The 15,364-nt window shown below is 35.3% G+C and overlaps 1 protein-coding gene across 1 annotated transcript in view; it reads right to left on the bottom strand.

Moving 5' to 3' along the window:
- LOC134236640 (uncharacterized) overlaps positions 1-15,364 on the bottom strand; it is a 48,670-nt gene that overhangs the window by 17,989 nt on the left and 15,317 nt on the right. The window contains exons 4-6 of the mRNA XM_062718814.1: positions 10,755-11,207; positions 8,182-8,433; positions 6,967-7,494 (exon numbers count right to left, since the gene is read on the bottom strand). Coding sequence (XP_062574798.1) covers positions 6,967-7,494; positions 8,182-8,433; positions 10,755-11,207 — 1,233 coding nt within the window. The remainder of the gene's footprint in view (positions 1-6,966; positions 7,495-8,181; positions 8,434-10,754; positions 11,208-15,364) is intronic.

Below are 15,364 nucleotides of genomic sequence, written 5' to 3'. Positions count from 1 at the left end.
TCTACACAATCTTTTTATTTTTTATTTGCTAAATACTAGTATTCGAATATTTAATCCAAAAGTATTTACAAAATTGCTCATTCCAGTGTATTTTTTTTATTTAACCCATTTCACGTGCACACACGTGCATATATGAGCATGGTGACCATATCTTCTTGTAGAAGTCCATTACATCTATCTATGTTCTAAATCCCATCCCGTTTGGTTGAAAACCAAGGAAGTTTAAGCTGTTTAAAATTTAAGCCAATCAGATTACAGCACACGTACATGCACGTGTTTTCATGATGCATGTGCATGGTGACCATACCTTCTTGTAGAAGTCCATTATATATATCTATGTTCCAAATCCCATCCCATCCTGTTTGGTTGAACATCAAGGGAGTAATAGCAGTTTAAAGTTTCAGCCAATCAGATTTCAGCGCACGTGGATGCACGTGTTTTCATGATTATTGCTATATATCATGTTGTATGATATCCTAATGCATGGCTATGTTCAAAATTTTAAAGGATTTGGTCAAAAAACAAGAAAGATATTGAGACTTTAATTTCAGCCAATCAGAGCAAAGCGCACGTACATGCGCGTGAGATCTTGCTATTTTGACCATGTCATTATGTCTTTACTACTAATATATCCTCATATTATGAGTATTTCATCAAGAAATAGAAAGGTTGCGGCTATATCTATTATATTAGTCATTTCACGTGTTGCACGTGCGCGCTCTTGCAAGCACGTGCGCGAGGAACATGTCATCATGCCTTTATAACTTATATATACTTATATTATGAGTTTCAAAGCATATAGTCAAAAAATAGAAAAGTTATGGCTATATCTACTATATTGGTCATTTCACGTGTTGCACGAGCACGCTCTTGCAAGCACGTGCGCAAAAAATGACCTTGATTCCGCAAATCTACCTAACATGTCTACTAACCCTAAAAAGGTTTTACCTACTTCGGGTGAACAGTTTACAAGATCACTCGCAGACAAAAAAGTACACAGGAAGAAGAAGAAAAATAATAATAATAAAAAACAGAGTAAAAACAATATGTTCCCCAACTTCGTTTGGGGAACATAATAAACATTAACTCAGTATACAATAGTCTATATCATGTTGATGAGTATAAATCAACTCCAACTTGGCCCAGAATGTTAGGTAGTCTAAATTAAATAAAAATCAACAATTACTCAATGACTTTATCAATAGATACAAGACTATAAATGCTTAAGCTCACATTAAACCACCGGTAGCCTTTACTATGTTAATGAGTGTAATCTCCTCCAAAGGAAAGAAAATGTACATCAATTTAGCTTTGATGTGAATTCACTAAAACTGCAATTTTCTGAGGGCTTAATCTTGTTAGATAAAATTATTCAATGATACTAAAAAAATCTTGTTAGATGAAATTATTCAAAGTTACTGAATCCTCCGGTATTGAGCAACAAATTCCTTTAAATATAAATGAGTGTCCTTTCACACACTCAAACAGATTCATAGACCACAATAATCAATTCAATCTTACAGGACGACATCGCCAAACTTAGTAATTGCCTCCGGGGTCACATCGCTCCCCTGAACAATAGCTTAGGAAAAAAGGAAGAATCACTTAAGCAATGAAAAGCTTAATTCCATAAATGGTTAAAACCTATCCCATCAAGGGAGAGGGAATTGTGATTTGAACAAAATTGAATCTACTCAAACTAAGGATGTTTACATAATTTTTTGAAAATCTCTGACTTTTTTTTTTTACAAGTTTGGATTTTCATTGTAGCCCTACCCTACACCTGGGGGTCATGCTTACGGAAGCTTCCATATAAATGTGACCAACCATGGCATACAAAAATGTATCCCACCATATGGCATGCCTCAGAGAAGTTTGTGTTAAAATTTCAAGCATCTACATTGAGCAGTTGCTGAGAAAACTGTGACGAAAATTTGTTATGTATGAAACGGACAGACGCACAGACAAACAGGAAGTTGACACTGGATTTAAAACAAAAATGTATCCCACCATATGGCATGACTCGGAGAAGATTGTGTTAAAATTTCAAGCATCTACGTTGAGTAGTTGCTGAGAAAACTGTGACGAAAATTTGTTATGTATGAAACGGACAGACGCACAGACAAACAGGAAGTTGACATTGGGTTTGAGCAAAAATGTACCCCACCATATGGCATGCCTCAGAGAAGATTGTGTTAAAAATTCAAGCATCTACATTGAATAGTTGTTTCGGACGGACAGACACACAGACAGACAGACAGCTAGACAGACGGACAGACAGACAGACACACAAGGGTAAAACAGTATACCCCCTCTCCTTCGGAGCGGGGGTATAATAATGACAGAGAGTCAAATAAACAACCAAATGACTGAACTGAAGCGAACTGCAGTGTGGTCTAGGTATAATCGGCCGAAGTTGGGGCCTAATCTCCAAACTTGAATTATGAGTGGCTGTCCAGAGATTCTGCGGGCGTCAGTCCAAATACCTAACATATATTCTAAGATCCATTTGAATCATTATGCTGATTTTTTGTAAAAATTTGAATTATACATTCTCTCTTAAGAAAACTTAAACTGTTGGATACTTAAATGTGAATTTTCAATTCTGACGCTTTGTATGTTCTATTTTTATGCCCCCGTAAACGAAGTTTCGGGGGCATAAAGTTTTTGTCGTGTCTGTCTGTCTGTCTGTCTCTCTGTCTGTCTGTCTGTCTGTCTCTCTGTTTATCCGCAAAAACTTTAACCTTGTCCGTAACTTTTGATTTAGTGGAGCTGTGACTTTTATATTTCACAAGTTTATTCCTTGTGACAAGACCTTCTTTGGGTACCACCAAATTTGATCTTTTGACCTTGACCTTGGAGTCTGACCCACTTAAACGCAAAAATTTTGAACTTTTACTTTGGCCATATCTTTTGAACAATAGATACCAGGACATTTATATTTAACATATGTATTCTTTGTGGAAAGACCGTTCATTGGATACCAACATCCTTGACCTTTTGACCTTGACCTTGGAGATTTCAGTATCTATGAAAAAACTTTAACCTTGGCTATAACTTTTGAACAGTAAGTACTACAGCTTTCATATTTCACATATATAATTCTGATAAAAAGATCTTTCATTAGATACCAAGAACCTTGACCCTTTGACCTTGACCTTGGAGTTTGACCTACTTTAAAAATACAACATTGACCATAATTTTTGAAGGGTTCGGGCTAGGGCATTAATACTTCACAAGTTTACTCCCTTTGGCAAGACTTTTCATTTGATATCAAGAATTTTGACCCTTTGACCTTTGACCTTGGAGTTTGACTTACTTTTCACAAACAATAACTTGACCATAACTTTTGAACAGTAGGGGCTAGAGCTTTCATCTTTCACATGTGTAATCCTTGTGACAAGACCTTTCATTGGATATCAAGAATATTGACCTTTTGACCTTGACCTTGACCTTAGAGTTTGACCTACTTTTTTCAAACTTTAACCTTGGTCATAACTTTTGAACGATAAGGGCCAACGCTTTCATACTTCCCATACGTAATCTTTGAGACAAAGCCTTCTTTTAGAACCCAACAACCTTGACCCTTTGACCTTGAAACAGAGTTTGTCCTATATTATAAAATGTTAACCTTGGTCATAATTTTCCTTGGAACAGGTGTAGCTAGCATTTTATGTTTCGCATTTCTTGTGAAAAGGCCTTACTTTTGGTACCAACATATTTGATAGATCTGCATTTGAGAAAGCTTAACCTTCGCTATGTTGCCATACGGGGCATCAGTGTTTCACAAACACATCTTGTTAGTACTTAATATTTTTACTCAAATTTCCCTGTATCAATATGACTTACTGATTTAAAGTAACAAAAAGTTTATTTTTATTTAAAGTATTACTCAAATTTGCAATAGATCAATTAATTGATAATTCTAAAATAAGGCTAATTCTCAAGTCGAATGTCTGATTTCACAGTCTTCTTACAGGGGTCTGACAGGCCATATTTCAGAACATGTGGGAAAAATATGTGCGGATGACTTTCTTTCATATCATACGTAAAGAGAGATTTTGTATTCTAGAACAAAATATCAAAGTTTCAAAAGAATTGAATTTGAGGTAAAATTTGGCCTATCTATTGTGTCCTACCTTAATACATACTAGACAACAAATGATGTAAGTAAAACCACAGACCTATATACTAACGGGATAGGCAACTACCGCAAGTCTTGCGATATCTCGTAAGTCGCGGGATTTTGTAAGTCAACTTTAATTATTTATATCTCTAAAGCTATCGCATATTTGAGATCAATTCCTTTAAATATCTGTCAAAAATCATTCAAGTTTTGTTTTAGCACATATTATACTGCTTAATTTATCTTAATAGTAATTTTGTTTTATGCAAAATCAGTACATGCCCCGATCGACCATATTTCCAAGAAATCGCTGATTTCGTTGTTTGTTTCTTTATATTTAAATTATACTTTTATTATGCTTTAAAATTTATTAATAAATCAATTCCAATACATTAAAGGAATAAATGATAATAATCAGAAAACATCCTGTTTACTGGGAATAAACGTAAATTGAAAAACTCCTGTACGAAACTGTCCAGGCAGCTTAGACACGGCTCAGGCACGGATTCCGTTTCAGAAACCTGTGCTTATTGTCCCCCGCTTTCGCGAAAACGAGGGGACATTAAATCTCATTCGTCTGTCCGTCTGTCTGTCCGTCGGTCCGTCAGTCTGTCCGTCCGTCACAAAAACTTTAACCTTGCCCATAACTTTTGATTTAGTGGAGCTATGATTTTCATATTTCATATGTGTATTCCTTGTGATAAGACCTTTCATTGGGTACCACCAAATTTGACCTTTTGACCTTGACCTGGAGTTTCAACTACTTTTACTGAAAAATTCCAAACTTTTACTTTGGCCATAACTTTTGAATGGTAGGTACTAGGACTTTCATATTTCACATATTTATTCTTTGTGATAGACCTTTCAAAGAATACCAACAACTTTGACCTTTTGACCTTGACCTTGGAAATTTACGTACTTTTTAAAAAACTATATCCTTGACCATAATTTTTGAACGGTAAGGGCTACGGCTTTTATACTTCACATATGTTATTCTTGTAAGAAGACCTTTCATTGGATAACAAGAACTTTGACCTTTTGACCTTGACCTTGGAGTTTTAACTACTTTTTAAAAATTATAACCTTGGTCACAACTTTTGAACGGTAGATACAAGGACTTTTATATTTCACACATGTATTCTTTGAGGCAACACCTTTCATTGGATACCAACAACTTTGACCTTTGGACCTTGACCTTGGAGATTTACGTACTTCTGAAAAAACTTTAACCTTGACCATAACTTTTAAACGGTAAGGGCTAGGGCTTTCGTACTTCATGTATGTAATCTATGTGAGAAGACCTTTCATTGCATGCCAAGAACTTTGACCCTTTGACCTTGACTTTGGAGTTTTAACTACTTTTTAAAAACGTTAACCTTGGTCACAATTTTTGAACGGTAGAAACTAGGACTTTCATATTTTAAATATATGTATTCTTTATGGCAAGACCTTTCATGGGATACCAAAAACTTTGACCTATTGACCTTGACCCTAAAAATGATATTTTGCCCACAAAGATACCGAAAGCGGGGGACCACAATTCTTTGAATTTGCTTGTAAAATTCCTGCTCCTATGTAAAGTATATATGGAAAGCCATGCCTGAAAGGGGTCGAGGCACGGACACGGCACGGGATATTGGCCGAATTATTTAAATGAGATCACACGGTTTTACAAAATCTGTGTCAGAAAGACGTGCTTGTTTCCATATATGGACTCACGGATTCTGTAAACTCGTGTCTGAAACCCGTGTCCTATTCCATATATGGAGACACGGATTTTTGGAAACCCGTGTCAAAAAAAGCCGTGTGCATACCATATATGGAGTCACGCCTGACGGGATCTGTGCTTTTGTCTAGAACTAGGTCAGGGACTGTAGAGAACCTCCTGATGTTACTGCATGTGGATGCCAAAATGGCAACTGAAACCAAACTTCACAATGCTTTACATTATCATTATTCTTAGCTTTAGAATTTTAAAAGTTGAAAATCTTATATGAATGTGTCCTGATTTACTTTCTGTTAAAGATTCAGATTGCTTTATCAGTTACAATCCAAGCTAGTTTTTAGTTAAGAATTTAATTTATCTTAGTTTGGACAATCTGAGAAAAAATTTAATTTAAATAAACCTTTTTTGTAGCACAGTGATGACACATAAAATATTTGGGGATTAATTAGTGAGAGTACAACTTAAGAGTCATTCAAATAAACAGAGATGCAGTGTTTCATCTAGTCATGCAATATCAACATTGCAGATACAGAGAACTGCACTAGATCATGAAAATTGAAAATGAACTAATATTTATTCTATCTTAGACTTACTGCATTTAGTTTAAAAGTGAGGAAGTCCTCCAAGACTGACATAAATACAATTCCAACTGACTATTAGTAAAATATCCTTTAACTAAAGTAAAACAGGCACATTCTTAGCTCATGACAATGAATCCCTCCAATTCAATATTCAAATAAAGGAAGCTATGATTGAGCATGCTCAGTTAAAAGCCGTGAGTTATAAATAAATAGTTTGAAGCAAAACCCACCCGAGTTAAAAACCGTCTCCAAGGGACACGGATTCCGTGCTTCCACACAGGTTTTTGTGAACAGGGATCCCTCACTTTGAGACTCAAAAGCCGTGTCTGTGTCTTGGACTTGCAGAACCCGTGCCTCTGTTTAAAAACCTGTGCGGATTCCGTGCCTTAGCCGTGCCCAAGCCATGCCTATTCCGCCTCGAACTTTCGTACGGGCTTGTAGTTTCGTGAGTGATGTTTTGGGTAGATAAACATAGCGATGAAGGAGTTGCCTATCCCATTAATATATACATGTAGGTCCATGGTAAAACATACCTTTGTGTGTCCACCCTTCATAAATGGAACCTTCCTGGCTACAGACTTCTTTTTCAACCTTATTCTCTAACTTCTTTTCCATATTCAGCACCAGAATGAAGAACGCCCGTGGACTCAGAAATATCTGATGTGAGGCATAATATGAACACTGTCCAGCAAAGTCAACCATAGTAATTTTTTTCTCTGGATCATCCAAAACATCTTTGGAAACTCTTAAAATTCCTGATATTTCTGAATTCTCAGGAACCATTTGTTTGTCTTCAATCATTTCTCCTTCATCCACGAAAGCAGCGGCTTCATTTCCTTTGAGTGATTCAGATTCTGTATCCAAGTTCTCACGTGGAAATTCAATATCACTAACCGATTCTTCTTTGTTTGTTATGGCTGCATCCATTTGATCCCCTGTCTCTGTGATGGCAAGCTTTTTTATGTCACCAGCTACTTTTACAGTCTGCTTTGAAATAGTCTTTTGTTCGCTTGATTCATCAATTTTAACTTTAAAGCGTTGTCTTTGGTTTGATGTGTTTACTGCAAAAGAAAAAAAAACATTAAAAGAAATTATTCAAGTAAAATCAAGAAGTTTCACTTTTTAAATTTTTTGATTGAAAAGAAAATGCATTTTCTTTTTTGCTTTGCTTAAGCCAGGGTACAGAGTAGCTTTTATAATAAGAACTTCTGTAATCTAATAATAAATAATAATAAATAAATTCAAATAATGAAAGGGGATATCTTATATAATGTATACATTGTACACTTTATTTACTAGATATTGTATAATCTTCTACCATAAAAATGCTTAAAAGCTGAAGGGACAGTGCACAACCCACTCTGGAATTGTTGAGTTACAAAACTGAAATTTAATATAGCAACAAATACAAGAGGCACATGAGCTACATCACTTTTTAAGTATTTTTGCTGAAGAAAAGCAGAAATCTGTTAAGTCTGAAAAGTTAAATATATGGTCCAAGGAGAGGAAAGGGAAGGGGTATGATTTCAACGACCTTGAATCTACACTACATGTACCTTAAGCAATTATTTGATCGATCATGGCTTAAAAAAATTAATTTTTATGAGGATGCTTTCATTAAATACGACTGATTATCAGTATTGTTTTTGACAATAATTTTATTTAATACTTTTTGAACGAACCTAGTGTACTCTACTAATGTTATCATAATTAAAATCAAAGGCCTGGCAATCATTAACACACCATACCTCTGATTGTGGTGTCTGTTACATCAAAAATGTCAGACTGTACGTCAATGCCCCTGGTAGATGTTAAATTCTTCAAAATTTCTTCCAGGTTGATGCCCTTTAGTCTCTCCAGTAGGGTTGATTTCCCACTTCCAGCACATCCAATGATCAACCCAGAGGCGTGGTACATGGTCGTCTCCCCTTTCTTCAGATTTTCAATGAAATTCTTCACTGACTCTTCTCCTCTCATTAAAATCTGCATTGGCACACCAACTATGATAAAATAAATCATCTGTCATTCAATCGTAGATTTACTAGTCTGTTCTTCAAATTTTCAAGGCACACAGATGCATATGCATACTGATCTTTTCTCAAGCATTCCTCTTAATAAGCAAGAAGGATGTGGAAATAACGAACAATATTCAATCTCAAAGTCCATAAAACAATACAAAATAGAAGCAGAGAAACATCAGAGGTTGGATCAGGTGCCATGGAGGAGTGAGCATCCCCTGCTGACCGGTCACACCCGCCGTGTGCTCCTTGTCATGATCGGGAAATAACGGAAAAATCTGTCGTCAATTCAGCGTAAAATACATAAATAATGGACCAACAATGGGTATGAAAAACGTCAGTCAGCATTTGACTCAATGATAAATTGTATTTGCTGACAAGCCCATTGCATCGACCATAGAACTTACGAAATGATGACTTAAAACAAGAAAGTGTTCATACGTAGAGCATCTCTTGCGTAATGAATCAACTGAGATATATATACTCCGTATGCATATGATGAAGGTATATTGCTGCATAAGTAAGGGAAGTTGACGATAAAAAAGTTAAAGTCATCACGTTTATCATATAGCTTGGTTGTTAGATTACCATTAACATCTTTTCAAGTAAAATATCCAAGAATGAAATACATGTGTCAGATTCTGTGGTATTTTTTTATCTCAAGCTCACCAGGACATATCGTGTCGACGTAGGAATGGAAATTACTATTGTTAATTGACACTACGCCGTTGATATATCTAAATGTGAAGTTGAAGGCCACAGCAAGTGTTTTCTTCTTTTCACGCACAAGATTTTGTACAAATTCTGCTTCATATGAATATAAAAAATAGGTCTGCTGATAACGGAGCGCAATTTGTACCCATGGGAATTCCAATAGATTGCTGGAATACCAGGTCTCCAAAAACCATAGGCATTGTCAATCAGAAATTCAAGCATCTCTTTGATGTCAACTTCAGAGTACACCGTACTTGTGTGTGCAATCAGAATGTGTTTTAAGAAAATAATTTTGTAAATGACGTTGACCAATGACCAGGTAAGTACATTTTGTGAATTTATGAGTTCCATTTTTATTGAAAAAGCAGCTGTCAATGATATCAAGAAGCCTGGACTATAAAGTCGTAAGTTTTTAAGCTGTTGGTTTTGGTAAAATCTTGTGATTTCAAATTGTCTAAAAGTTTTATTGAATTTTTGAGTATCCACATCTGATTCACACCACTTCTTGAATATATTTTGTACAGTGCTCTTTACGTTTTTCCTTCACTTCTGTCAGTATCTTAGTGAGGAGTAATGAAAAAGGCTTGGTTGCACATTTACTTGAACCCGCAATGTATCTTTGTACTAAGGATTCTTATGAAGTTTTGAAATCCAGAATATATAGGGTAGTTCAAATTCATTTTGGCGCTGTGGAATATTAAAAATATTTTAAACTGACACATGATTCTGAAGAATTTCTTCCTTCGCAAGGGAAGTATAAGTTGGATTACCATTTGTAGAATTAAATCCAAGATCTTCTAAAATACATATATATATAATGAGCCTTACAGACGAAGACAATATTGTTACCTGCTTTGTCGGCAGGGACTAGTACGTACTGATCATGTAATCTATCTAATTCTTTTTTCACTTCTGGATTATTGAACACAGAAGCATAGATGGTTTTCATATTGCCCCTCAATATTTCAATATGGGACTTTAACATGGATCTGATACATTTATTCCATTCTGATGAATGCAATGATGAACCAGAGACTTGGAATGTGTTTAAGTAATGGTAATAGAATTTTCAATATTGAACTGTCCTTTTCTTCCTGTGATATGGTGAATTGTAACATGTTTAGAAATCATTTATACATCTTGGTAGAATTTTTTTTATTTTCCAAGATAAAATGTACAGTGCATATAGGAATAAACTAATAAATATAATAGCAAAGTAATAACCTGGAATAATTGTCAATATGTACTGTAAAACAGCTATTATTCGCGTCATCTTTTATTTGCCATTTGTCGGTTTGAAATCAATCCGTGGCAATTGATTTTGACAAAAAAGGAAATACTTTCTACTAAAATATAGCAAAATAAATGGTTCGCAGCGATCAATACTTGCGGTTTAAAGTAGATCGCGAAACTCGCTCATATTTCTTGCACGCAATAAATGTGGGTTTATTGTATTTGTTTATTAGCATGCTTCGTGAATTTGCACATGTACATGTAACTAGAACTATCTAACTTTCTACATAACTTACACACCAATGACTCAACCTCAAGGTATATGTTGAGGGGAAGGTTAAAAATGAAATACTTACGGTTATGAAATACATCCTCATGTATTGATGTATCCTGCCATGTTGGGTGGATGAAAACATCCTCTCCAAGTTTTTCTATCAATTGTTTTGTTTGTAGTGGTGATAGCCAGCAAAAGACTTCCCCCTCTTTCTTTGGATAGGCCCATGACCTGCAGTACTCAGCAATGTTGTCTTTTTCTGCCAAAGTCAGAAAAATATCCACAAAATCTGGATCTTTAGCTAATCTAAGAAAGCTTGTGTCTCTAAAGAATTCACAGGAAAATTTGAGATTCACATTTTCCTGCTTGATTATTGGTTTGTACTTCTTAAAGTTGCTAAGATTGGATGGCTTCTTAATCTTCTTGAATTTGAAAATTTCAGCAACAGCATTATACTTCTTTATCCAGTGTTCTTCTTTCAAATTTATTTTGTATGAAGGGCAAAGCAGAAGGCACATCAAAACTGCATCTCCATCTACAAATAAACAAAAAGTCCATGTACCACAACACTCACTGTAGCTTTTGGCTAGAGAAAAAGTAGAGGAAATTAATTAAGTATTGAAAAGTTTAAATATACAAGCCGTCCCAACCTATCCCTCCAAGGGGAGGAGGGGGGTAATAGACGGGTTGAGTAAACTTACACCTATACTAACTTTTATGTTTCCATATTTCTTTGACTAATCCGAGTTTTAGCAGACTTTTTCTTAATGATGTTTAAATGATCATCTACTGTCATGTTGCCCTGTCCTACCTTTAATGTCGGTCAAAAGCTCTACAGAGCTTATGTTTTCTGTTGTAAAAATCCGACTTAAAATAAAATTTTCTGATTCTGATTCTGATACTACCCCCAGGGGCGGATTTGAACAAATGTGAATGTAAATTACCCAGAGATGCTTCTTTATTAATATTATGCAATTATAAACTTCAGTGTAGGTCAATATGTGGTTATAAGGACTTATTGACCGAAGTCACAGAAAGTGATCGTGACAGAGCTTGCGAGTCACTATCATTTTATGTGTCTAAGGTCAATATCACTTGCCATGAGTACTTATAACCACATAGACCATTCATTGAAGTCCATAATAGTTATATTAAATAATCACTCGAAGAAAATTAGATTTCGCACAATTCTAACTGAACTGCCTCGACTGTCATGACATCACAAAGATGAAAAGGCTTTTACATTATGACATCATGTTCTATGTAGCTCTCCAGAAGCCGAACTGACGTTGAGTCGTTCAATATCATATTCCTTTTGCTTTTGCGTTAATATCACAAAAGGAGGAATATCAGATGACGTCCTTTCAACCTATGAAAATTACAATATAATTTTCTTATATAATATAGCAAACAAGAAACCTGTGAGCCAACGCTCACTAGTAATACCCCCGCTCTGACGCAAATAAGCAATATCATGTTAATATACACAAGTTCAATTACAGGCAGATGCACAGAAAAATATGAAGTTGCCATCAGATTCATATCAAAATCAATCCTACCAAATGGCATGCCTCAACACAGAGTGTAATAAAATTTCAAGCTTTAAGCATCTGCTATGAATAGCTTATGAGAAAACTGTGACGAAGATTTGTTATTTGTGAAACAGACAGACGCACAGACAAACAGGAAGTTGATATCAGATCTAAATAATAATGTATCCCACCATATGGCATGCCTCAGAGAAGATTGTGTTAAAATTTCAAGCATCTACGACGAGCAGTTGCTGAGAAAACTGCGACGAAAAATTGTAATGTATGAAATGGACAGACGCAAAGACAAACAGGAAGCTGACATCAGATTTGAGTGAAAATGTATCCTACCATATGGCATGCCTCAGAAAAGATTGTGTTAAAATTTCAAGCATCTACGATGACCAGTTGCTTAGAAAACTGTGACAAAAATTTGTTTCGGACGGACACACGGACAGCTAGACAGACAGACAGACACACAAGCGTAAAACAGTATACCCCCCTCTCCTTCAGAGCAGGGGTATAGTAAAATGTAGCTTTGTCGCTCTTGAGAAGAAACAAATTTAAGATCTTAGCTATATGTCCCTTTGTATAAATTCGATATATTATTGTGGCCAGGCCCATTATGCTACAGGGGTGAAGTACTGGTCCAGCTAGTAGGCCTTTCATCTAATTTTTACAGCTTGCTCAAATGTAAATAAAAAAATTGATATATAGGTTTAAAGGTGTTAATCTCTATTTTTGCCAGAATGAATAATCACACTGAGTTTCCACAGATCACTGACTTTATTCTCCTCAGTCCCACATTGACCACACAAACTTAAGCAACCTCCAAACACATAAGAGTTCGTTACTGAGAGTTATCTTTCTTGATTCATAATGCAACATAAAATATATTAACAAGGTACATGAAATTCTCAAAATAGAGTAGAATGGTTTCAACATTCATTAAAAAATTAAAATATCTTTAACTGATTTGTAAGAAGTTGTGTTTTAAGGACAGGTAACTCAATGTGAAAAACAATCATCAAATTGTAGATTTATGGTTGTTTCCAGGAATGGCATATAGGCTGCTAGTACATTTTGTATTGTTTAATGTACACAAAATGGGTTGACCAAAACAAGAAGAATGTCTTCACTCTAACCGGAATAATAAAATAACTGGAAACAGACTATATTCAAAATTTTTAACTCTCCCTGACTGTTGGTATGAGGAACAACTCTCCAACAATTCAATTTGGTTCATTGATTCAATTCAAACGAGAGGCCATGAAATACACAGTTTTGAAAGAGGCGCCATTGCTCATCATAAGTATACATTGAACATGGTTACTTTGATTTCTTAATATCCAGGGCAGAGGTACAAAGAAAACAAGAGGCCCATGGGCAACATTGCTCACCTGAACACTACCTAGAAAAAAAAAAACAAAAATCAATCCAGTATTGAAAAAGCTTAAATGTATAAGTGGTCCATTCTTCCTCTAAAAGGGGAAGGGGGTATAATATAAATTTACTTGAATATACACTTACTTGGGATGATTACATATTTCTATATCTTACTGTAGTTTTTTTTCCTATATATTTTGGCCCCACTCTACCCCATGGGTTCACAATTTGAACACATTTGAATCTATATAACCCAAGGATGCTTGATCCATATAAATATGACAAATCATGACTTCGCTGTTCATGAAAAGAATGTTTTAAAAAGATTTTTCCTATATTCCTATGTAAATCTTTGATCATCCATTGTGGCCCCTACCCACGCCTTGGGGTCATGATTTGAACGAAATTGAATCTACACTACCTGAAGACTACCAGCTGAGTTTCATTATTCCTGACCCAGTGGTTCTTAAGAAGAAGATTTTTAAATCATGCCACCAAATTTCCTTATTATATCCCCTTGAAAGAGGGTGTGGCCCTTCATTCGAACAAACTAGAATACGCAAATTTCGAGATTATCTCCCTTGGTGCGCTCTTTCATTGACGAGGGGAGTTTCGTTCCTGTGTAAGCAGACAGGTGGGGCAGTTATTTATATATTGGATACATTTCATCTGATGATTCATTGATATACTGGTTTATCATAACTAAATGATTGTAAGGATGTATTTTACACCTCGAGAATAACCAAATTAATGTAAAAGCGTTTTTTTTTTAAAGAAAAGAAATCGTAACAAATAGAAAATATCAGTGGATATTAGACTATTCAGACAAGGGAACAGATATGGACCTCTAATAAATACGGTACAAATGCATCTGATCATTACATGTTGGCAATCTAAAAGAAACATTGATTTTTTTCCTAATGTAACTAAAAATAAACCCACTAATTTTTTGTACAATCAAGAAAATCAGCTACTTTTATAAAGACCACGACGTTTCTTTCATTTTCAAATACCCTATAATTGAAAGTAGAATTGTGAATATGCATAGTTGAGCTTGATAAAATCATCAAATGCATCACTGCTTAACATTATTATCTTTCTATAACATTCAGTAAATTTTAAAAGTTATAAATATCGTTCATTTATTTACACACGTTTGTATACAGAAACAACCTCAATGCTAAAATGGAAACTTTTCGCGCCTCTATTTTAGGAGAGTTACAATCTCGAAACTCAAGTATTTTATTCACCCAATGATGCTTTGTGGCAAGTTTGGTTGAAATTGGCCCAGTGGTTCTGGGAAAAAATCGAAAATGTGAAAAGTTTACAGACAGACAGATGGATAGTTAGACAGACAGACACCTGACAAAATATGAACAGAAAAGCTCACTTGAGGTTTCAGCTCAGGTGAGCTAAAAAGCAATTCCACTATATAATCAGTAGTGCCCCACCCCACTGGAACCCCTGACCCTGGGGCCAAATTTAACAATTTTGGAAAAGGTACCCTTGCTCACCATAAATCTTTGATTCATCCCAAAGAGGATACTTCAAAGCATTAATGCAATTTCAGTAGATAATTATTAAAGCCCCCCCCCCCAAGGTACCCCTGATTCAGGGGCCAAGAAATTCACAATTTTGGGAGAGACACTCTTAGTCATTATACATGTAACTTTGTACTTAGATCATCGTCTTAATACCCAGGAGCAGAGGAGAAACCTTCAATTATAAATTATAACAAGAGGCCCAAAGCCTTGAATTGCTCTTCTGATAAATTATA

Source organism: Saccostrea cucullata, unplaced genomic scaffold (genome assembly GCF_032062105.1).
Source record: "Saccostrea cucullata isolate Sc308-1 unplaced genomic scaffold, CSIRO_AGI_Scuc_v1 ctg3512, whole genome shotgun sequence".
Classification (NCBI taxonomy): domain Eukaryota; kingdom Metazoa; phylum Mollusca; class Bivalvia; order Ostreida; family Ostreidae; genus Saccostrea; species Saccostrea cuccullata.
Note: the sequence above shows the minus strand (reverse complement) of the source record. Positions and strands in the feature narration are given on the sequence as shown.